Source organism: Capra hircus, chromosome 19 (genome assembly GCF_001704415.2).
Source record: "Capra hircus breed San Clemente chromosome 19, ASM170441v1, whole genome shotgun sequence".
Classification (NCBI taxonomy): Eukaryota; Metazoa; Chordata; class Mammalia; order Artiodactyla; family Bovidae; genus Capra; species Capra hircus.
Genome location: NC_030826.1, coordinates 40,976,958 through 40,999,166, shown reverse-complemented (window position 1 = coordinate 40,999,166; position 22,209 = coordinate 40,976,958). Strand labels below are relative to the sequence as shown.

The 22,209-nt window shown below is 41.7% G+C and overlaps 4 protein-coding genes across 4 annotated transcripts; all 4 read left to right on the top strand.

The window, feature by feature from the left end:
* LOC108638295 (keratin-associated protein 4-9-like) lies at window positions 3,415-4,416 on the top strand. The gene has a single exon (XM_018065085.1). The coding sequence runs from the start codon at window positions 3,453-3,455 to the stop codon at window positions 4,002-4,004; it is 552 nt and encodes a 183-aa protein (XP_017920574.1). The 5' UTR covers window positions 3,415-3,452; the 3' UTR covers window positions 4,005-4,416.
* Window positions 8,766-9,544, top strand: LOC106503203 (keratin-associated protein 4-9-like). Its single transcript, XM_018065075.1, has one exon. The coding sequence runs from the start codon at window positions 8,834-8,836 to the stop codon at window positions 9,473-9,475; it is 642 nt and encodes a 213-aa protein (XP_017920564.1). The 5' UTR covers window positions 8,766-8,833; the 3' UTR covers window positions 9,476-9,544.
* Window positions 15,102-16,198, top strand: LOC106503217 (keratin-associated protein 4-9-like). The gene has a single exon (XM_018065074.1). It carries the CDS (start codon window positions 15,157-15,159, stop codon window positions 15,796-15,798), a length of 642 nt encoding a protein of 213 aa, XP_017920563.1. The 5' UTR covers window positions 15,102-15,156; the 3' UTR covers window positions 15,799-16,198.
* Window positions 20,185-21,286, top strand: LOC108638289 (keratin-associated protein 4-9-like). Its single transcript, XM_018065073.1, has one exon. The coding sequence runs from the start codon at window positions 20,235-20,237 to the stop codon at window positions 20,874-20,876; it is 642 nt and encodes a 213-aa protein (XP_017920562.1). The 5' UTR covers window positions 20,185-20,234; the 3' UTR covers window positions 20,877-21,286.

Genomic DNA, 22,209 nt, shown 5'->3' with positions numbered 1-22,209 from the left:
TTCCTAGGTATTCCTGGAGACTGTGATTTTACGTTCAAGACAAAAAAGGGACCTTTCCAGTGCCATGCTTAGATGTCCACTGAAACTATCCCAGCTTGATTTCTCCAGCTGTCCACTTCTGCTCACTTACCTTCCCTTTCCTTCTAGAAGTACTAATTCCAAGAGCACTTCTTGACAAACATCCATCCTGTTTGCAAATTTTCATCTTTGGGTCTTCTTCCTAGGGTACTCATACTGTCCCCAAAAGCAATTTGTAATTCACAACAGTTAATTTGAGAGCTGGAAAGACTGACTGAAATGTAATTTTCATCTTTAGCGTATATAAGTAGGAGCTTAAACATAAATGTAGAAAACTTATGGAAATGAATCTGTAGAGAGAACTGTGAATTTTATCTATTTATTCTTTTCTAAGGATTTTATGTCACTTATCATTAATGTCAAGGTATGGCAAAACTAATACAGTATTTTAAAGTAAAAAAATTAAATAATAATAATAATAATTTAAATAATGCAAAAGTATGTGTTCAGAAGTGAGTTTCCTATTATTTAGTTTTTCCCAATCCCATTGAAAATCTATTTATACAAAGAGAGATACATTCTTATTGAATGCATCTGTATCACATTTGTCTTTACTCACAAACCCAGCTTTAGTTGTACATTTTTTTGTTCTGATGTTTATTCAAATATTATTTTTTGGCCTTCAGGAATTGTCAATACATTCCTCCAATACCTGGTAAGTATATTATTTGACAGATTTGTTTATGTATTTTTTATATTTATTGTTGAGAACTATGAATACATGTTTCGCATCAGTTTTTATGAAGAAATCTTGCAACTCTACCAGTTTTCTAAGTCAGCCAACTTCTCTGTTAACAGTAATATTCAGGGAATTCTTGGGATTCTTTAGGCATATCATGGCTGAGAATAGCCCCCAGCCTCAGGTACGGCCTATATTCATTCCCCAGTTATCTAGGTGATAACCGTATTATTAAGCCAGACTTACCGGTTTTTCTTGCACTCCTGCTTTGCTTTCCCACTTCCTCATGTGTACTCCCCAGAATTCTCCCCTACTCCCAAGTGAACTGCTTACACTCACATCTTTGACTCAGTAACTACTTTGGGTGCAATGCAAACAACGACAATAGATGTTCAGCTAATATTTTTAGCTGATTGATATTAAACCAGTGATGGTGGTTTCTTCTCACAAAAGAGGGCTAAATTGGGATGTCTGCAAGTGAAGAGAAACAGTGTCAACATATGTGTTCACCTCTTTCCTATCACATCTGTTTCTGTCTTAATACAGCATATGTATCCATGGTGTCCTATAGGTAAGTTCCATGCTATGGATCAAATTTGAACTTCCACAAATGTGTTCTATCAGGTGACACGTTGCTTGCCACATGAGCAACTGTGGTTTTCCTCAAGTGTAACCATGATCCCTTTGTTTGGAATGTTTCGTCCACTTTTCTCCACCAAGCAAAACAGACATTTTTTAACGGACCATTACATACCTGTAAGTCATCCAAGAGCCTTCAGTCACTCGACAAACATTTGTCACTAATGTGCTCTGTCTCAGTGACACAATTAAATTTTATAGTTCATGCCTTCAGGGTATTTGCATCGCAGAACTGAAATGACAGAAAGTAACGTAGTACAGCAGAGAGTGCAAACTTCGGAGCACAATGCAGGGACAAATTGTATTTGAACAGGGTAGTTAATCACTGGGAGGAAGCATCAGGGGAAACCTGGGGTATTGATAGAGGAATATAGTTTGCAAAGATAACGACAAAGATGAAACATTCCAGGAAGATGAAATGGCTTCAGCAAAGGCTTGCAAGCTTTATTTTCCTTAGCTGTCCTAAAACAGCTTAACTTCTGTTACAAGTTTTTTTTTTCTTCTTACACAAGTTTTTTTTCTTTTTTCCTCAACAGCTCTATGCTTCTTTGGCCTATTGCTTAGAGAAGTATTAAGAATATACACTGTATTATATGCTGTATTAAAGATTCAAAACAAATATAAGATATTCAGCACAATGCTTAGTGAACACAGCATAATGCTTAGTGAATTTAGCATAATGCATAGTAAATATAATGATAAATATCATTATTCCTCAGATTTTATTGAAGATATATGGAACATATTCCATACTATATATGTTGATTTTAGTTCTTCAGTCAAAATAACATAGCAAGCTCAGTCTGGTGCTCTATGAAAACCTAAGGAGTGGGATGCGATTGGGGTGGAGGGCAGATCAGAGGGAGGGGGCATATATATACTTATGGCTGAATCATATTGTTGTACTGCAGAAAGCTACAAAACCTTGTAAAAGAATTATCCTCCAATTTAAAAAAGAGACTTAAAATAATAACTGTCATTCTTTTGAAAATGAAAGTCGCTCAGTCGTGTCCAGCTCTTTGCAACCCCATGGACATGGAATTCTCTATGTCAGAATACTGCAATGGGTAGCTGCTCCCTTCTTCAGGGGATCTTCCGAAGCCAGGGATCAAACCCAGGTCTCTGACATTGTAGGCAGATTCTTTATCAGCTGAGCTATCAGGGAAGCCCTTCTTTTAGCTATTGCCAAACTATTTCTTACACAAGTATCTACAGGAAAAAGAAGAGGAGTTATCTGTTAAGTTCTCTTACTACCCAATAGAATGCCTTGGATCCATATTTTTGAAGACTTAATAATTCCAAACATGTTTCTATATAATGAATGCTTTTGTAATGAAATATCCTGCCTGGGAGACACAGTAAAAATGTGTTTCATCTACTTAAAAGCTGTGACTATAGCTAAGTGCTTCTAACACTTAGAGAGTGCTTCTAACACAGTAGAGCCCAAACAGACACGGAATTTGAACATTTGTTGTGGTCTAACTATCTTCCTGACCATCAAAATGCTTACAGAGTATCACAGTCATCCATATTATTTGTGGGACAACCTCCCCACAAACATCTTTCTTTCCATATCCTTTCCAATGCTTTACCTTATCAGCACATTTTCCCCTCACCCTTGACAATAAAATATACATGAGCCGTAAAAAAAACTTTTCTCTCTGATGTTCAGGCAGCAGTGATAGGAGAAAATATCACACTCAAAGATAATTTCAGAGCCACATGACTAATGCTTTGTTAAGACATTGAACACACCAGGAGCAAAATTGACACCCACTAAGGAAGTATTGGGATAGATCTTTATATTGGACACACACAAACATATCAGAAAAAGGAAAACTGTTATTTTCTCCAAATTGGAATACTGCACGATAAACACAAATTATGTAATCAAATGATCAATTTTCCTAAGAGGGTAAACAATAACAAGGAAATAATGATGGCAATGATAGCAGCTCTTCAGCAGGGTATAAAGGGGGCTGTGGGCCGAGGAGACTCAGACTCAAGAAGCTCACTTTCCTGGAAAATCACTCAGAACTTCCACTCCTCCGACACCATGGTCAGCTCCTGTTGTGGCTCCATCTGCTCCGACCAGAGCTGTGGCCGAAGTCCCTGCCAGGAGACCTGCTGCCGCCCCAGATGCTGCCAGACCACCTGCTGCATCTCTAGCTGCTCCCGCCCCTCCTGCTGTGTTTCCAGCTGTGGTTCCAGCTGCTGCAGGCCTACCGGCTGCATCTCCAGCTGCTGCAGGCCCCAGTGCTGCCAGCCTGTGTGCGGCCAGCCCACCTGCCCTCGCCCCACCTGCTGCATCTCTAGCTGCTACCGCCCCTCCTGCTGTGTTTCCAGCTGTGGTTCCAGCTGCTGCAGGCCTACCTGCTGCATCTCCAGCTGCAGGCCCCGGTGTTGCCAGTCTGTGTGCTGCCAGCCCAGCTGCCCCCGCATCTCCAGCTGCTGCCGCCCCTCTTGCTGTGGCTCCAGCTGCTGCCGCCCGAGCTGCTGCCTGCGCCCAGTGTGTGGCCGGGTCTCCTGCCGCACTGCTTGCTATCGCCCCACCTGTGTCATCTCCACCTGCCCCCGCCCCGTGTGCTGTCCCTCCTCTTGCTGCTGAATCTCTGCTTTGAACATACTGCTTCCTCATTTCCTCCCTCCCCACAGTTGCAGAGCTTCTTTTTAAAATTGGAGGGTTCAAGAGGACTGATCCCTTGAACTTCATAAGCAAACACCAGACATACCGAGCCCACGTTCTAACTTCTGTCCAAACTCCCTTCCTTTCTAAATTAGATCACTCAGAATCTCATAGGAAATTGCATTCTCCCAACACTCTTCCCTTTTTCTTCAGCACATCTATTTTTCATACTTAAGGAATTTGTCTCCATCACTTTTGGGGCCACTGATTTTTATCTCTCTAACATGGAATTCCAATGAATATGTTTTTGAGTACTCTTTGTTAAAGATTTTCTTATGTCTTCTTATTTCCATGAACCAAAATAAACCTCCTCCTACCAGTACTGAGAATTGAATCTGATTGTTACTCTTTCTTTTTTGTAAGGATTTCTATTTTGATCCAAAGTAATTGTATTTTGCCCACACCTTCCAAACAACACACATTAATCGACCTTCAAGAGAGGTCAAAAGACATTGATCACGTCTTAGTTATGTCTAGAAAATAGATAAATCAATCATTTTCTAGTCTTTATGGGCGAAAGGGCTGAAACTGAAGTGATAGGGCATCTATGAACATAATTACAGGAGAAAAGATTTGGAGATTGAACACAATTCATGGTTTTTAACACCACCACCTTTCAGGGTTTTTTAACCTATAAAAGCATCACACAGATAGTTTAGTAAAGTCTATGCATTTTCTACTTAGGGTCACATGCAATGAGTCCTTCATCGGCATACACAGTGAAAATGTTAGTCACTCAGCTGTGTCCAACTCTATGTGACCCCAAAGATTGTAGCCCAGCAGGCTGCTCTATCCACGGAATTCTGCAGGCAAGAATACTGGAGTGGGTTGCCATTCCGTTCTCCGTGGATATTTCTGCCCCAAGGACCAAACCCCGGTCTCCTGCACTGTGGGCAGATTCCTTATCTTCTGAGTTCCCATGGAAGCCTCTGCATATTCACTGGAGTTCTGCTTTATTTTTGTAGCCAGAGCTTCAGTAGATTTGGTTTATTATTATTATTCAGAATATTCAGTTTATTCTGCCTTATAGTGGGGCTACCTTCAGTGCCAGACCAGTGGTATAAAGCAATGAAACAGACCTGGTGACACTTCCTAGGTATTGCTGGTGACTGTGATTTTATGTCCAAGACAAAGAAGGGACCTTTCCAGTGCCATGCTTAGATGTCTACTGAAACTCTATCCCAGCTTGATTTCTCCTGTCCACTTCTGCTCATTTCCCTTCCCTTTCCTTCTAGAAGTGCTAATCCAAGAATACTTCTCAATAAACATGCTGTTTGCTACCTTTCATCTCTGGGTCTGCTTCCTAGGGAACTCATACAGTCCCCAAAAGCAATTTGTAATTCACAACAGTTAATTTGAGAGTTGGATAGACTGACTGAAATGTAGTTTTCATTTTACAGTGTATAATAAGTTGGAGCTTAAACATAAACTTGGAAAACTTATGGAACTGAATCTGCAGAGAGAACTGTGAATTTTATTTAAAGTACACATATTCTTTTCTAAGGATTTTATGTCACTTATACACCAATATCAGCTTTAGTTAAAAAAATTTATATAACACAAAAGAATGTGTTCAGAAATGAATGAATGTCCTGTTATTGGTCTTTGCCAATCCCATTCAAAACCTATTTTCACAAACAGAGATACGTTCTTATTGGATGCATTTGTATGACGTTTATGTCTTCATTCATTAACCCAACTTTAGTTGTACATTTTTTTGTTCTGATGTTTATTCAATATTATATTTTGGCCTTCAGGAAATGTGAATACATTCCTCCAATACCAGATAAGTATATTATTTCACAGATTTGTTTACATATTTTTTATATTTATTGCACAGGTCTGTAAATTCATTTTCCCACTACATTTTATGAAGAAATCTTGCTAAATGCATGGGAAATCCTTCAGTTTTCTATATCAGCCAAATTCACTGTTAACAATAATATTCAGCTGATTCTGTGGGATTTCCTGATGCACAATCATGGCAACTAAGAGCCCCAGCCTCAGGATGTCCCCAGATTCATTCCCCAGTTACCCACGGTGGTGACCGCATTATTAACTCAGACGTTTAGGTTTTTCTCTCTTTCCTGCCTTCGTTTCCACTTCCTCATCTGTACTTCCCAGAATCGCTCCACAAAGTGAACTACTCGCACTCACATCTTTGTCTCAATATCAACTTTGGGTGAAATTCAAACAAAGACAATAGACATTCAGCAAATATTTTTAGCTGATTGATATTAAACCAGTGAGTGAAGTCACTCAGTCGTGTCCGACTCTTTGCGACCCCATGGACTGTAGCCTATCAGGCTGCTCCGTCCATGGGATTTTTCAGACAAGATTGCTGGAGTGGATTGACGTTTCCTTCTCCAGGGGATCTTCCCGACCCAGGAATCGAACCCGGGTCTCCTGCATTGTAGGCAGACGCTTTACCGTCTGAGCCACCAGGGAAGCCTGGTTAATTCTCACAAAAGAGATCTAAATTGTGATATCTGGAAGTGCAGAGAAGTGTCAACACTTATGTTCACCTTCTTTCCATCATATCTGTTTCTGCGTTACTATACCACATGTATCCATGGTGTCCTACAAGTAGGTTCCAGTCTATGAATCAAGTTTGAACTTCCACAACTGTGTTTTATCGAGTGACACGTTGCTTTTCACATAAACAAATATGCTTTTCCTCAAGTGTAACCGTGACCCCTTTGTTTGGAATATTTCTTCCACTTTTCTTGACCAGGCAAACATACATATTTTTTAAAGGAACATGACATACCCTTAAGTCATCCAAAAGCCTTCGTTCACTCGACAAACATTTGTCACTAATGGGCTCTGTCTCAGTAACAAAATTAAATTTTATAGTTCATGCCTTCAGGGTGTCTGCATCACAATAGCGGAATGACAGAAAGTAACTGTGGTACAGCAGAGAGTGCAAAATTCAGAGAAAAATGAAAGGACAAATTATATTTGAACAGGGTAGTTATTCATTGGGAGGAAGCATTCAGGGGAAACCTGGGGTTTTGAGAGAGGAATAGTAGTTTGCAAAGATAACGCCAAAAATGAAACATTCCAGGAAGATGCTTCAGCAAAGGCTTGCAAGCTTTATTTTCCACCTCTTCTTCAGCTATCCTAAAACAGCTTAACTTCTGTTTAATCTTACAGAATTTTTTTTTTCCTCTTAATGTTTCTATGCTTCTTGGCCTATTGCTTAAAGAAGTAGTAAGAATACATAATATATCATAGCTGCATTAAAGATTCAATACAAATAAAAGATATTCAGCACAATGCTCAGTGAACTCAGCACAATGCCTGGTAAATTTAGCATAATGCATAGTAAATACTCTACAAATGATAAATGTCATTATTCCTCACCATTTACTAAAGATGTTTTGAAACTTATCCACATACTATGTATGTTGATTTTAGTTCTTCATTTAAAAATAGCCTAGGAAGCTCAGTCCGGTGCTCTAAGACAACCTAGAGGGGTGAAACGAGGTTGGGGTGGGAGGGCGTATCATAGGGAAAGGATATATATATACAGTTAAGGCTGAATCACATTGTTGTACTGCAGAAAGCTACACAACCTTGTAAAGGAATTATCCTCCATCTAAAAAATAAGACTTAAAAAATAACTGCCTTTCTTTTGAAAATGAAAGTTGCACATTCATGTCTAGCTCTTTGCGACCCAATGGACTATACAGTCCATGGAATTCTCCAGGTCAAAATACTGAAATGGGGGGCCGTTCCTTTCTCCAGGGGATCTTCCCAACCCAGGGATCAAACCCAGGTCTCCCACATTGAAGGTAGATTCTTTCCCAGATGAGCTATCGGGGAAGCCCTTCTTTTAGCTTTTGCCAAACTGTTTCTTAGGCATGTGTCTCATTCAATCATCTACAGGAAGAAGATGAACAGTTCCATGTCAAGTTCTCTTACTACCCAACAGAATGTTTTTGCTCAGTTGAAGCCTTATTAATTCCAAACATTTTTATATATAATGAATGCTTTTGTAATGAAATCTCCTGTGTACATGTCTGACAGCTAAAAGATAAATCAAAATATCCCATTCTGGTTGCCTGACCTGGGAGGCATAAAGCAAAAATGTGTTTCTTCCATTTAAAAGCTGTGAGTACTGCTAAGTGCTTGAGACAGTGGCGTGAAATCAGACACAGAATTTGTAACTGCTTCGTGGTTACCATTCAAGAGGCCCACAGAGGATCACATTCATCCATATTATTTGTGGGACGTCCTTCCCCCAAACAACTTGTTTTCTAAGTTGTTTCCAGTGTTTAACCTCGCCAGCACTTGTTCCCCTCACCCTTGACAACAATATATACGTGAGTCATATCAGAAACTTTTTCTCTCTGAAGTTCAGAGAGCAGTGATAGGAGAGAATATCACATTCGAAAAATAAGTGTTGGAGTCATATGACTAATGCTTTGCAAGCATTGAACCCACCAGGAGCAAAGGGGATACCCACAACGGGAGAACTGGGACAGGGCTCTCAATTGGACACACAGGCGCTTACCAGGAAAAGGAATGGTATTGTTTTCTCCATTTTCGAATACTGAATGAGAAACACACAATTATGTAATTAAATGATGAATTTTCCTAGGAGGGTAAACAATAACAAGGAAATAATGATGTCATGATAGCAGCTCTTCAGCAGGGTATAAGGGGGTCTGTGGGCTGAGAAGACTCTCAGACTCAAGAAACTCAAATTCTTGGAAACTCACCCAGAACCTCCACCCTCTGACACCATGGTCAGCTCCTGTTGTGGCTCTGTCTGCTCTGACCAGAGCTGCAGCCGAAGTCTCTGCCAAGAGACCTGCTACCGTCCCAGCTGCTGCCAGACCACCTGCTGCAGGACCACCTGCTACCGCCCCAGCTGTGGTGTGTCCAGCTGCTGCCGCCCCGTCTGCTGCCAGCCCACCTGCCCTCGCCCCACCTGCTGCATCTCTAGCTGCTCCCGCCCCTCCTGCTGTGTTTCCAGCTGTGGTCCCAGCTGCTACAGGCCGACCGGCTGCATCTCCAGCTGCTGCAGGCCCCAGTGCTGCCAGCCTGTGTGCTGCCAGCCCACCTGCCCTCGCCCCACCTGCTGCATCTCTAGCTGCTACCGCCCCTCCAGCTGTGGGTCCAGCTGTGGCTCCAGCTGCTGCAGGCCTACCTGCTGCATCTCCAGCTGCAGGCCCCGGTGTTGCCAGTCTGTGTGCTGCCAGCCCAGCTGCCCCCGCATCTCCAGCTGCTGCCGCCCCTCTTGCTGTGGCTCTAGCTGCTGCCGCCCGAGCTGCTGCCTGCGCCCAGTGTGTGGCCGGGTCTCCTGCCACACCACTTGCTATCGCCCCACCTGTGTCATCTCCACCTGCCCCCGCCCCGTGTGCTGTCCCTCCTCTTGCTGCTGAATCTCTGCTTTGAACATACTGCTTCCTCATTTCCTCCCTCCCCACAGTTGCAGAGCTTCTTTTTAAAATGTGGAGGGTTAATGGCATTGAAACATGTATAATATCATTTAAGAAACGAATTGCCAGTCTAGGTTCAATGCAGGATACAGGATGCTTGGGGCTGGTGCACTGGGATGACCCAGAGAGATGGTTTGGGGAGGGAGGTGGGAGGGGGGTTCAGGATTGGGAACTCATGTACAACCGTGGTGGATTCATGTTGATGTACGCAAAACCAATACAGTATTGTAAAGTAAAATAAAGTAAAATTTAAAAATAAATAAAATAATAAAAAATAAAATAAAATGTGGAGGGTTTAAGAGAACCGGTCCATTGAATTTCATAAGCAAACATCAGACATACTGAGCCCTTGATCTAACTTCTCTCCAAACTTCCCCACTTCTAAATGAAATCACTCAGAATCTACCCAAAAATTACATTCTCCCAACACTCTCCCCTCTTTCTTCAGGACATCTGTTTTTCATACTTAAGGAATTTGTCTCCATTACTGGTGTGGCCACTTGATTTTTATCTCTCTGATATGGAAATCCAATTAAGATTTTTTTGCTGTACTCTTTGGTAAAGATTTAGTTATATCTTGTTATTTCCATGAACCTAAATAAACGTCTTCCTACTGGCACTGAAAATTGAATCTGATTTTTACTTTATCTTGTTTTTTAAAGGATTTACATATGGATCCAAAGTAATTGAATTTTACCTGCACCTGCCAAACAGCACAAATAATAAACCTTCAAGAGGAGGTCAAGTGACGTTGACCACTGCCTAGTAATGTCAAGGAAATAGGCATATCAATCATTTTCTAGTCTTTATGGGGGAAAGGGGTGAAACTGAAGTGATAGAGCATCTATGAATATAATAACAGGAGGAAAGATTTGGAAAGATTGAACACAACTCATGATTTTTAACACCACCAGCTTCCAGGGTTTTTTCACCTATAAAAGCATCGCATAGATAGTTTAGTTAAGTCTATGCATTTTCTACTTCAGGTCACATGCAATGAGTCCTTCGTCCACATACACAGTGAAAATGTTAGTCACTCAGCCATGTCCAACTCTATGCAACTCCGTGGATTGTAGCCCACCAGGCTGCTCTGTCCACGGAATTCTGCAGGCAAGAGTACTGGAGTGGGTTACCATTCCGTTCTCCAGGGGATCATTCTGCCCCAGGAATTGAACCCAGGTCTCTTGCACTGCGGGCAGATTCTTAATCTTCTGAGCCACCATGGAAGTCCCTACAAGTATACAGTGGAGTTTTGCTTTATTCTGGTAGCCAGAGCTTCAGTAGGTTTGGTTTATTACTATTATTATTCAGAATATTCAGTTTATTCTGCCTTATAGTGGGAGAAGGCAATGGCAACCCACTCCAGTACTCTTGCCTGGAAAACCCCATGGATGGAGGAGCCTGGTAGGCTGCGATCCATGGGGTCGCTAAGAGTTGGGCACGACTTGAGCGACTTCACTTTCACTTTTCACTTTCATGCACTGGAGAAGGAAATGGCAACCCACTCCAGTGTTCTTGCCTGGAGAATCCCAGGGATGGAGGAGCCTAGTGGGCTGCCATCTATGGGGTGGCACAGAGTCGGACGTGACTGAAGCGACTTAGCAGCAGCAGCAGCATAGTGGGGCTAACTTCAGTGCCAGGCAGGTGATATAAATGAATGAAACGGACCTGGTGACAGTTTCTAGGTATTCCTGGTGACTGTGAGTTTATGTCGAACAGTAAAAAGGACCTTTCCAGTGCCATGCTTAGATGTCCACTGAAACTCTATCCCAGCTTAATTTCTCCAACTGTCCACTTCTGCTCACTTCCCTTCCCTTTCCTCCTAGAAGTACTAATCCCAAATACACTTTTTGATAAATATCCTTTGGTAATTTTCATACCGAGGTCTGCTTCCTAGGAAACTCAAACAGTCCCCAAAAGCAATTTGTAACTCACAATAGTTATATTTGAGACCTGGGAAGACTGACTGAAATGTAGTTTTCATCTTTAGGTGTATAGAAAGTAGAAGCTTAGTCATACTCTGAGAAAACGTATGGAAATAAATCTGTAGAGAGGACTGTGAATTTTATCTAAAGTACATTTATTCTTTTCTAAGGATTTTATGTCACTTATACACAGACACATGCTTTTTTTAAAAAAAATGAATAACACAATGAATGTGATCAAAATGAGTTGCCCATCATTTAGTCTTTGCCAATCCCATTCAAAGCCAATTTTTACAAATGGAGATACATTCTTATTGAACATATTTGTATAACATCTATATCTTTATTCACAAACCCAGCTTTAGTTGTACATTTTTTTCTGAAGTTTATTCAAATATTATTGTTTTGCCTTCAGGCGATGTTGATACCTTCCTCCAATACTTGGTAAGTATATTATTTGACAGATTTGTTAATATATATTTTATATTTATTGTTGAGAATTGTGAATACGTTTTTCAGATTAGATTTTATGAAGAAATATTGCTAAGTGCATAAAAAGTCTATCAGTGTTCTAAGCCAGTCAACTTCACTGTTAAAAATAATATTCAGATAATAAGATAATATTATCTGAATAAATATTCGGATCAGATAATTCAGATAATAAGATTCTTTGGGATTTTCTAGACATGTAATCACGGCGGTAAATAGCCCCCAGCCTCAGGTATGTCCCCAGATTCATTCCTCAGTTACCCACAGTGGTAACTGCATTATTAACCCTGACTTAAGGGTTTTTCTTTCATCCCTGCCTTGCTTTCTCATTTCCTCATGTGTACTTCCCAGAATCCCCAAGCCCACCCCCCAAGTGAATTACTTGCATTCACATTTATGTTTCAATATCTATTTTGGGTGCAACTGAAACAGAAAACAAATGTTCAGCAAATATTTTTTTTTTTTGATTGATAGTAAACCAGTGGTGGTGGTTACTTCTCAAAAAAAGAGAGCTAAACTGGGATGTCTGGAAGTGAAGAGAACTAGTTTCAGCATTTGTATTCACCTCCTTTCTATCATATCAGTTTCTGTGTTAATACAGCATATGTATCCATGGTGTCCTATAAGTAAGTTCCATTTTATGGATCAAATTTGAACTTCCACTAGTGTGTTTTATCAGGTGACATGCTGTATGCCACATAAACAAATGTGGTTTTCCTCAAATGTAACCGTGATCCCTTTGTTTGGAATGCTTCTCCCACTTTTCACTACCAGGCAAATGAGGAATAATTTTTAAAGTTCCATTACCTACCCGTAAGTCATCCAAAAGCCTTCATTTGCTTGATAAACATTTGTCACTAATGTGCTCTATCCCAGTAACAAAATTAAATTTTATAGTTCATGCCTTCAGGGTGGTCTGCATTGCCATAGTGGAATGACAGAAGGTAACTGTAGGACAGCAGAGAGAGCAAAATTTGGAGCACAATGCAGGGACAAATTGTATTTGTACAGGGTAGTTAATCATTGGGAGGAAGCATTCAGGGAAATCTGAATTTGGTGTACAAAGAGTACACCCAAATATCTTAATTGGATTTCCATGTCAGAGAGATAAAAATCGGTGGCCCCACAAGTGATGGAGACAATTCCTAAAGCATGAAAAACATGCCCTAAAAAAATAGGGAAGAGTATTTCTCTGTATTGACAGAGAAATAGTAGTTTGCAAAGATAATGATAATGATAAAGATGAAACATCCCAGGAAGATGAAATGGCTTCAGCAAAGGCTTGCAAGCTCTATTTCCACCTCTTCCTCAGCTGTCCTAAAACAGCTTGCTGCTGCTGCTGCTGCTAAGTCACTTCAGTCGTGTCCCACCCTGTGCGATCCCAGAGACGGCAGCCCACCAGGCTCCTCCGTCCCTGGGATTCTCCAGGCAAGAACACTGGAGTGGGTTGCCATTTCCTTCTCCGATGCATGAAACTGAAAAGTGAAAGTGAAGTCGTGTCCGGCCCTCAGCAATCCCATGGACTGCAGCCTACCAGGCTCCTACGTCCATGGGATTTGCCAGGCAGGAGTACTGGAGTGGGGTGCTATTCCCTTAACTTCTGTTTAATCTTACAGATTTTTTTTCTGCTCCTCTTAATGTTTCTATGCTTCCTTAGACTATTTCTTAAAGAAGGAGTAAGAATACACACTATACTATATGCTATAGTAAGATTCAAAACAAATATAAGATATTCAGCACAATGCTCAGTGAACTCAGCACAATGCCTGGTAAATTTAGCATAATCCACAGTAAATACTCTACAAATGATAAATATCATTATTCCTCACCTTTTATTGAAGATGTATTAAACTTATCCACATACTATATATGTTGATTTTAGTTCTTCATTTAAAAATAGCCTAGGAAGCTCAGTCCGGTGCTCTATGACAACCTAGGGGGTGAGATAGGATTGGTGTTTGAGGGCAGCTCAGATGGAGAGGACATATATATATACTTATGGCTGAATCACATTGTTGTACTGCAGAAACCTACTCAATCTTGTAAAGGAATTATCCTCCATTTAAAAAATAAAGACTTAAATAACTGTCATTCTTTTGAAAATGAAAGTCGCTCAGTCGAGTCCAGCTCTTTGCGACCCAATGGACGATACAGTCCATGGAGTTCTCCAGGTCAGAATACTGGAATGAGGGGCCTTTCCCTTCTCCCGGGGATCTTCCCAACCCAGGGTTTGAACCCAGGTCTCCCACATTGCAGGCGGATTCTTTCCCAGCTGAGCTATCAGGGAAGACCTTAGTTTAACTATTGCCAAACTGTTTCTTATACATGTGTTTCATACAAACATCTAAAGGGAAAAGATGAGGAGTCAAGTTCTCTTATACCCAGCAGAATTCTTGGATCCATATATTTGAAGGCTTAATAATGCCAAGCATGTTTGTAATTAATGAATGCTTCTGTAATGAAATACCTGTGTACATGTCTGACAACTAAAAGATAAATCAAAACAACCCATTCTGATTGCCTAGCCTGGGAGACATATAGCAAAAATGTGTTTCTTCTATTTAAAAGCTATGAGTATTGTTAAGTGCTTGAGACAGTGGTGTGAAATCAGACACAGAATTTGAAAATTCCTTGTAGTCTACCTATCTTCCTGACCATCCAAAATGCCCACTTAGGATCACATTCATCCATATTATTTGTGGGACACCCTCCCCAAACATCTTTCTAATTCCTTTCCAGTGTTTCACCTGACCAGCACTTGTTCCCCTCACCCTTGACAACAAAATATGCATGAGCCTGTATAAGAAACTTTTCTCTCTGAAGTTCAGAGAGCAGTGATAAAAGAGAATATCACATTCAAAAAAAAGATGCTAGATTCAGATGATAAAAGCTTTGTGAGACATTGAACCAACCAGTAGAAAAGGTGATACCCAAAGGAAGAACTGGGACAGGGCTTTCAATTGGACACACAGGCACTTACCAGGAAAAGGAAAGGTATTGTTTTCTCCATTTTGGACTACTGCATGAGAAACACACAATTATGCAATTAAATGTCAATATTCCTAGGAGGGTAAACAATAACAAGGAAATAATGATGTCATGATAGCAGCTCTTCAGCAGGGTATAAAGGGACTGCGGGCCAGGAAGAGTCTCAGACTCAAGAAACTCACTTTCCTGGAAACTCACCCAGAACCTCCACCCTCTGACACCATGGTCAGCTCCTGTTGTGGCTCCGTCTGCTCTGACCAGAGCTGCGGCCGAAGTCTCTGCCAGGAGACCTGCTGCTCCCCCAGCTGCTGCCAGACCACCTGCTGCAGGACCACCTGCTACCGCCCCAGCTGTGGTGTGTCCAGCTGCTGCCGCCCCGTCTGCTGCCAGCCCACCTGCCCTCGCCCCACCTGCTGCATCTCTAGCTGCTCCCGCCCCTCCTGCTGTGTTTCCAGCTGTGGTTCCAGCTGCTACAGGCCGACCAGCTGCATCTCCAGCTGCTGCAGGCCCCAGTGCTGCCAGCCTGTGTGCTGCCAGCCCACCTGCCCTCGCCCCACCTGCTGCATCTCTAGCTGCTACCGCCCCTCCTGCTGTGGGTCCAGCTGCGGCTCCAGCTGCTGCAGGCCTACCGGCTGCATCTCCAGCTGCAGGCCCCGGTGTTGCCAGTCTGTGTGCTGCCAGCCCAGCTGCCCCCGCATCTCCAGCTGCTGCCACCCCTCTTGCTGTGGCTCCAGCTGCTGCCGCCCGAGCTGCTGCCTGCGCCCAGTGTGTGGCCGGGTCTCCTGCCACACCACTTGCTATCGCCCCACCTGTGTCATCTCCACCTGCCCCCGCCCTGTGTGCTGTCCCTCCTCTTGCTGCTGAATCTCTGCTTTGAACATACTGCTTCCTCATTTCCTCCTCCCCCACAGTTGCAGAGCTCTTTTTAAAATGTGGAGGGTTCTAGAGAACTGGTCCCTTGAATTTCATAAGCAAATACTGAGCCCACATTTAACTTTTGTCCAAACTCCCTCCCTTCTAAATGTGATCACTCAGAATGTTCAAGAAAATTACGTTCTCCCAACACTCTTCCCTATTTTTTTAGGACATGTGTTCTTCATGCTTTAGGAATTGTCTCCATCACTTGTGGGGACACCGATTTTTCTCTCTCTGACATGGAAATCCAATTAAGATTTTTTGGTGTACTCTTTGTTAAAGATTTTCTTATGTCTTGTTATTTCCAAGAACCTAAATAAACATCCTCCTAGTGACACTGAAAATTGAATTTGATTGTTACTCTCTTTCTTTTTTTTTAAGTATTTACATTTCATTCCAAAGTAATTGTATTTTGCCTGTACTGCCAAACAGCACAAATTAATCAACCTTCAAGAGAGGTCAAATGACACTGATCACTATTAGTTATGTTTAGAAAATAGATAAATAATCATGTTCTAGTCTTTATGGGGCAAAAGGGTGAAACTGTAGTGATAAAGCATCTATGAATATAATAACAGGAGGAACGTTTTGGAAAGAATGAACACAATTCATGATTTTTAACAACACCACCTTTCAGGGTTTTTTCCACCCATAAAAGCAGTGGATAGATAGTTTAGTAAAGTCTATATATTTTCTGCTTCGGGTCCATGCCATGAGTCCTTTGTCCACATACACAGTGAAAACGTTAGTCACTCAGCTGGCTCTAACTCTATGCAACCCCGTGGATTGTAGCCCAGCAGGCTTCTCTGTCCACAGAATTCTGCAGGCAAGAATACTGGAATGGGTTGCCATTCCGTTCTCCAGGGGATCTTTCTGCCCCAGGGGTCGAACCCAGGTCTCCTGCATTGCTGATGGATTCTTTATCTTCTGAGCCACAATGGAAGCTCCTAGATATACAGTGGAGTTCTGTTTTATTTTTGTACCCAGAGCTTCAATAGATTTGATTTATTATTATTATTCAGAATATTCAGTTTATTCTGCCTTATAGAGGGGCTACCTTCAGTGCCAAGCAGGAGATATAAATGATTGAAACAGACTTGTGACAGTTCCTAGGTATTGCTGGAACGTGTGATTTTATGTCCAAGAGGAAAAAAGGACCTTTCCAGTGCCATGCTTCGATGTCCACTGAAACTTTTTCCGAGATTGATTTCTCCAGCTGTCCACTTCTGCTCACTTCCCTTCTCTTTCCTTCTAGAACTGCTAATCGCACGAGCACTTCTCAATAAACATCCTGTGTGCATATTTCAATCTCTGGGTCTGCTTCCTAGGGAACTCAAACAGTCCCCCAAAGCAACTGGTATTTCACAGTGATTAATCAGAGAGCTGGAAAGACTGCCTGAAATGTAGTTTTCATCTTTTAGTGTATAATATGTATGAGCTTAGACATAAACATAGAAAGCTTATGAAACTGAATCTGTAGAGAGAACTGTGAATTTTATCTAAATTACATATATTCTTTTCTAAAGGTTTTATGTCACTTAGACATAAACACATGGCTTTTTAAAAAATTTAAATAACACAGAAGAATGTGATCAAAATTTAGTTTCCTATCATTAGGCTTTGGCAATCCCATTCAAAACCTAGTTTTAAAACGTAGATACATTCTTACTGAATGCATTTGCATGATATTTATGTCTTTATTCACTAACAAGCTTTAGCTATACATTTGTTTGTTGTGATGTTTACTCAAATTTTTTTTTTGGCCTTCAGACGATGTTAATACATTCCTCCAATACCAGGTAAGTATATTATTTTACAGATTTATTTACATATTTTTATATTTATTGCTCAGATCTGTGAATCCATTTTCCCATTACATTTTATGAGGAAATCCTGCTAAACGCATAGGAAATCCATCAGTTTTCTATATCAGCCAACTTCACTGTTGACAATAATATTCAGTTGATTCTGTGGGATTTCCTAGACATACAATCATGGCGGCTAATAGCCCCCAGCCTCACGTATGTCGCCAGATTTATTCCCCAATTACCCACAGTGTAACCGCATTATTATAGACGTATGGGTTTTTCTTTCATTCCTGCCTTGCTTTCCCACTTCCTCAGGTGTACTTCCCGGAATTGCCCCCCAAAGTAAACTACTTGCACTCACATCTTTGTCTCAATATATACTTTTAAACCAGGGATGGTGGCTAATTCTCACAAAAGAGAGCTAAATTGGGATGTCTGGAAGTGAAGAGAACCAGTATCAATATATATGTATTCACCTCCTTTCTATCATATCTGTTTCTGTGTTAATACAGTATATGTATCCACGGTGTCCTGTAACCATGATCCCTTTGTTTGGAATGTTTCTCACACTTTTCTCCACCAGGCAAAACAGACATATTTTTTAAAGGACCATTACATACCCTTAATTTATCCAAAAGCCTTCATTCACTCGACAAACATTTGTCACTAATGTGCTCTGTCCCAGAAACAAAATTAAATTTTATAGTTCATGCCCTCAGTGTGTCTGCATTGCAGAGAGTGCAAAATTCGGAGCACAATGCAGGGACAAATTGTATTTGAACAGGGTAGTTAATCATTCGGAGGAAGCATACAGGGGAATCCTGGGTTTTTAGAGAGGAATAGGAGTTTGCAGAGATAACGACAAAGATGAAACATGGAATGAAGCGGCTTCAGCAAAGGCTTGCAAGCTTTATTTTTCACCCCTTCCTCAGCTGTCCTAAAACAGCTTAACTTCTGTTTAATGTTACAGAAGTGTTTTTTTTTTTTTTTTCCTGTTAACGTTTCTATGCTTCTTTGGCTTATTGCTTAAAGAAGTAGTAAGAAAACACACTATATTATATGCTGCATTAAAGATTTAAAACAAATATAAGATATTCAGCACAATGCTCAGTGAACTCAGCACAGTGTCTAGTGAGTTTAGCATAACGAATAGTAAATATTTCCCAAATGATAAATATTATTATTCCTCACCTTTTATTGAAGATGTGTGGGACTTTTCCACATACTATATATGTCGATTTTAGTTTTTCAGTTAAAAATAACATAGGAAGCTCAGTCCTATGCTCTATCACAACCGAGAGGGGTGGGATGTGATTGGAGTGGGAGGGCGGATCAGAGGGAGGGGATATATATATACTTATGGCTGAATCACATTGTTGTACTGCAGAAAGCTACACAACCTTGTAAAGGAATTATCCTCCAATTAAAAAATAAAGACTTAAAAAAATAACTGTCATTCTTTTGAAAATGAAAGTCGCTCAGTCATGTCCAGCTCTTTGTGACCCCATGGACTATACAGTGCATGGAATTATCCTGGTTAGAATACAGTCATGGGTAATTGTTCGCTTCTCCAGGGGATCTTCCCAACCCAGGAATCGAATCCAGGTCTCCCACATTGCAGGCGGATTTTTTCCCAGCTGAGCTATTGGGAAGCCCTTCTTTTAACTATTGCCAAACTCTTTTTAATGCATGTGTCTCATTTAAGCATACACAGGAAAAAATAAGGAGTTATCTGTCAAGTTCTCTTACTACCCAACAGAGTGTCTTGGATCCATATTATTGAAGGCTTAATAATTCCAAACATGTTTATATATAATGAATTCTTTTGTAATGAAATATGCTGTGTACAAGCCTGACAACTAAAAGATAAATCAAAATATCCCATTCTGGTTGCCTAGCCTGGGAGACTAGCTTGGGGAAAATGTGTTTCTTCTATTTAAAAGCTGTGAGTACTGTTAGCAGTGCTTGAGACAGTGGAATGAAATCAGACACAGAATTTGAAAATTCCTTGTAGCGTAACTATCTTTCTCACCATTAAAGATGCCCACATAGGATCACATTCATCCATATAATATGTGGGACACCCTGCCCCCAAACATCTTTCTAATTCCTTTTCATGTTTAACCTCACCAGCGCTTATTCCCCTCACCCTTGACAACAAAATATACATGAGTCATATAAGGAACTTTTTCTCTCTTAATTTTGGAGAGCAGTGATAGGAGAGAATATCACATTCAAAAAATAAGTGTTAGAGTCATACGACTAATGCTTTGCAAGCATTGAACCAACCAGGAGTAAAGGTGACACCCACTAGGGAAGAACTAGGACAGGGCTTTCAATTGGACATACAGGTGCTTACCAGGAAAAGGAAAGGTTTCTCCATTTTCGAATACTGAATACACACAATTATGCAATTAAATGATCAATTTTCCTAAGAGGGTAAACAATAACAAGGAAATGATGTCATGACAGCAGCTCTTCTGCAGGGTATAAAGGGGGCTGCGGGCGGAGGAGACACTCAGACTCAAGAAATTCACTTTCCTGGAAACTCACCCAGAACCTCCACCCTCTGACACCATGGTCAGCTCCTGTTGTGGCTCCGTCTGCTCTGACCAGAGCTGTGGCCGAAGTCTCTGCCTGGAGACCTGCTGCCGCCCCAGCTGCTGCCAGACCACCTGCTGCAGGACCACCTGCTACCGCCCCAGCTGCGGTGTGTCCAGCTGCTGCCGCCCCATCTGCTGCCAGCCCACCTGCCCTCGCCCCACCTGCTGCATCTCTAGCTGCTCCCGCCCCTCCTGCTGTGTTTCCAGCTGTGGTTCCAGCTGCTATAGGCCTACCGGCTGCATCTCCAGCTGCTGCAGGCCCCAGTGCTGCCAGCCTGTGTGCTGCCAGCCCACCTGCCCTCGCCCCACCTGCTGCATCTCTAGCTGCTACCGCCCCTCCAGCTGTGGGTCCAGCTGTGGCTCCAGCTGCTGCAGGCCTACCTGCTGCATCTCCAGCTGCAGGCCCCGGTGTTGCCAGTCTGTGTGCTGCCAGCCCAGCTGCCCCCGCATCTCCAGCTGCTGCCGCCCCTCTTGCTGTGGCTCCAGCTGCTGCCGCCCGAGCTGCTGCCTGCGCCCAGTGTGTGGCCGGGTCTCCTGCCACACCACTTGCTATCGCCCCACCTGTGTCATCTCCACCTGCCCCCGCCCCATGTGCTGTCCCTCCTCTTGCTGCTGAATCTCTGCTTTGAACATACTGCTTCCTCATTTCCTCCTTCCCCACAGTTGCAGAGCTTCTTTTTAACATGTGGAGGGTTCTAGAGAACTGGTCCCTTGAATTTCATAAACAAACACCAGACATACTGAGCCCACGTTCTATCTTCTCTCCAAAGTCCCTCCCATACAAATGAGATCACTCAGAATCTCCCAGGAAATTACAGTTTCTAAACACTCTTCCCTTTTTCTTCAGGACATTTCTTAATGATGCTTAAGGAATTTGTCTCCATCACTTGTGGGTCCACCGCTTTTTATCTCTGATATGGAAATACAACAAAGATTTTTTGGTGTACTCTTTGGTAAAGATTTTCTTATGTCCTGTTATTTCCATGAACCTAAATAAAGGTCCCCCTACTGGCACTGAAATTTAAATCTGATTGTTACTCTCTTTTTTTTAAAAGGGTTTACATTTCGATCCAAAGTAATTGAATTTTGCCTGCACCTGCCAAACAGCACAAATTTATCAACCTTCAAGAGAGGTCAAATGACACTGATCACTACTAGTTATGTCTAGAATATAGACATATTAATTATACATTAATATACTGATTAATATACATTAATCATATTCTAGTCTTTATGGGGGAAAGGGGTGAAACTGAAGTGATAGAGCATCTGTGAATATAATAACATGAGAAAAGATTTAGAAAGATTGAACACAATTCATGATTTTTAACAACACCAGCTTTCAAGGTTTTTTCACCTATAAGGCAGTGGATAGATAGCTTAGTAAAGTTTATGTATTTTCTACATTGGGTCACATACAATGAGACTTTCGTCCACTTACACAGTGAAAATGTTAGTCACTCAACTGGCTCTAACTCTATGCGACCCCGTGGATTGTAGCCCAGCAGGCTCCTCTGTCCACAGAATTCTGCAGGCAAGAACACTGGAGTGGGTTGCCATTCCATTGTCCAGGGGATCTTTCTGCCCCAGGGATCAAACCCATGTCTCTTGCACTGAGGGCAGATTCTTTATCTTCTGAGCCAACATGGAAGCTCCTACAGGTATACAGTGGAGTTCTGCTTTATTCTGGTAGCCAGGGCTTCAGTAGATTTGGTTTATTATTATTATTACTACTATTCAGAATATTCAGTTTATTCTGACTTATAGTAGGGCTACCTTCAGTGCCCAGCAGGTGGTATAAAGCAATGAAACAGACTTGGTGACAGTTCCTTGGTATTGCTGGTGACTGTGATTTTACGTCCAACAAAAAAAAAGGGACCTTTCCAGCGCCATGCTTAGATGTCCACTGAAACTCTATCCCAGCTTGATTTCTCCAACTGTCCACTTCT

Coding starts and splice junctions, on each gene's coding strand:
- LOC108638295 (XM_018065085.1), top strand. CDS start 3,453: ATGGTCAGCTCCTGTTGTGGCTCCATCTGCTCCGACCAGAGCTGTGGC.
- LOC106503203 (XM_018065075.1), top strand. CDS start 8,834: ATGGTCAGCTCCTGTTGTGGCTCTGTCTGCTCTGACCAGAGCTGCAGC.
- LOC106503217 (XM_018065074.1), top strand. CDS start 15,157: ATGGTCAGCTCCTGTTGTGGCTCCGTCTGCTCTGACCAGAGCTGCGGC.
- LOC108638289 (XM_018065073.1), top strand. CDS start 20,235: ATGGTCAGCTCCTGTTGTGGCTCCGTCTGCTCTGACCAGAGCTGTGGC.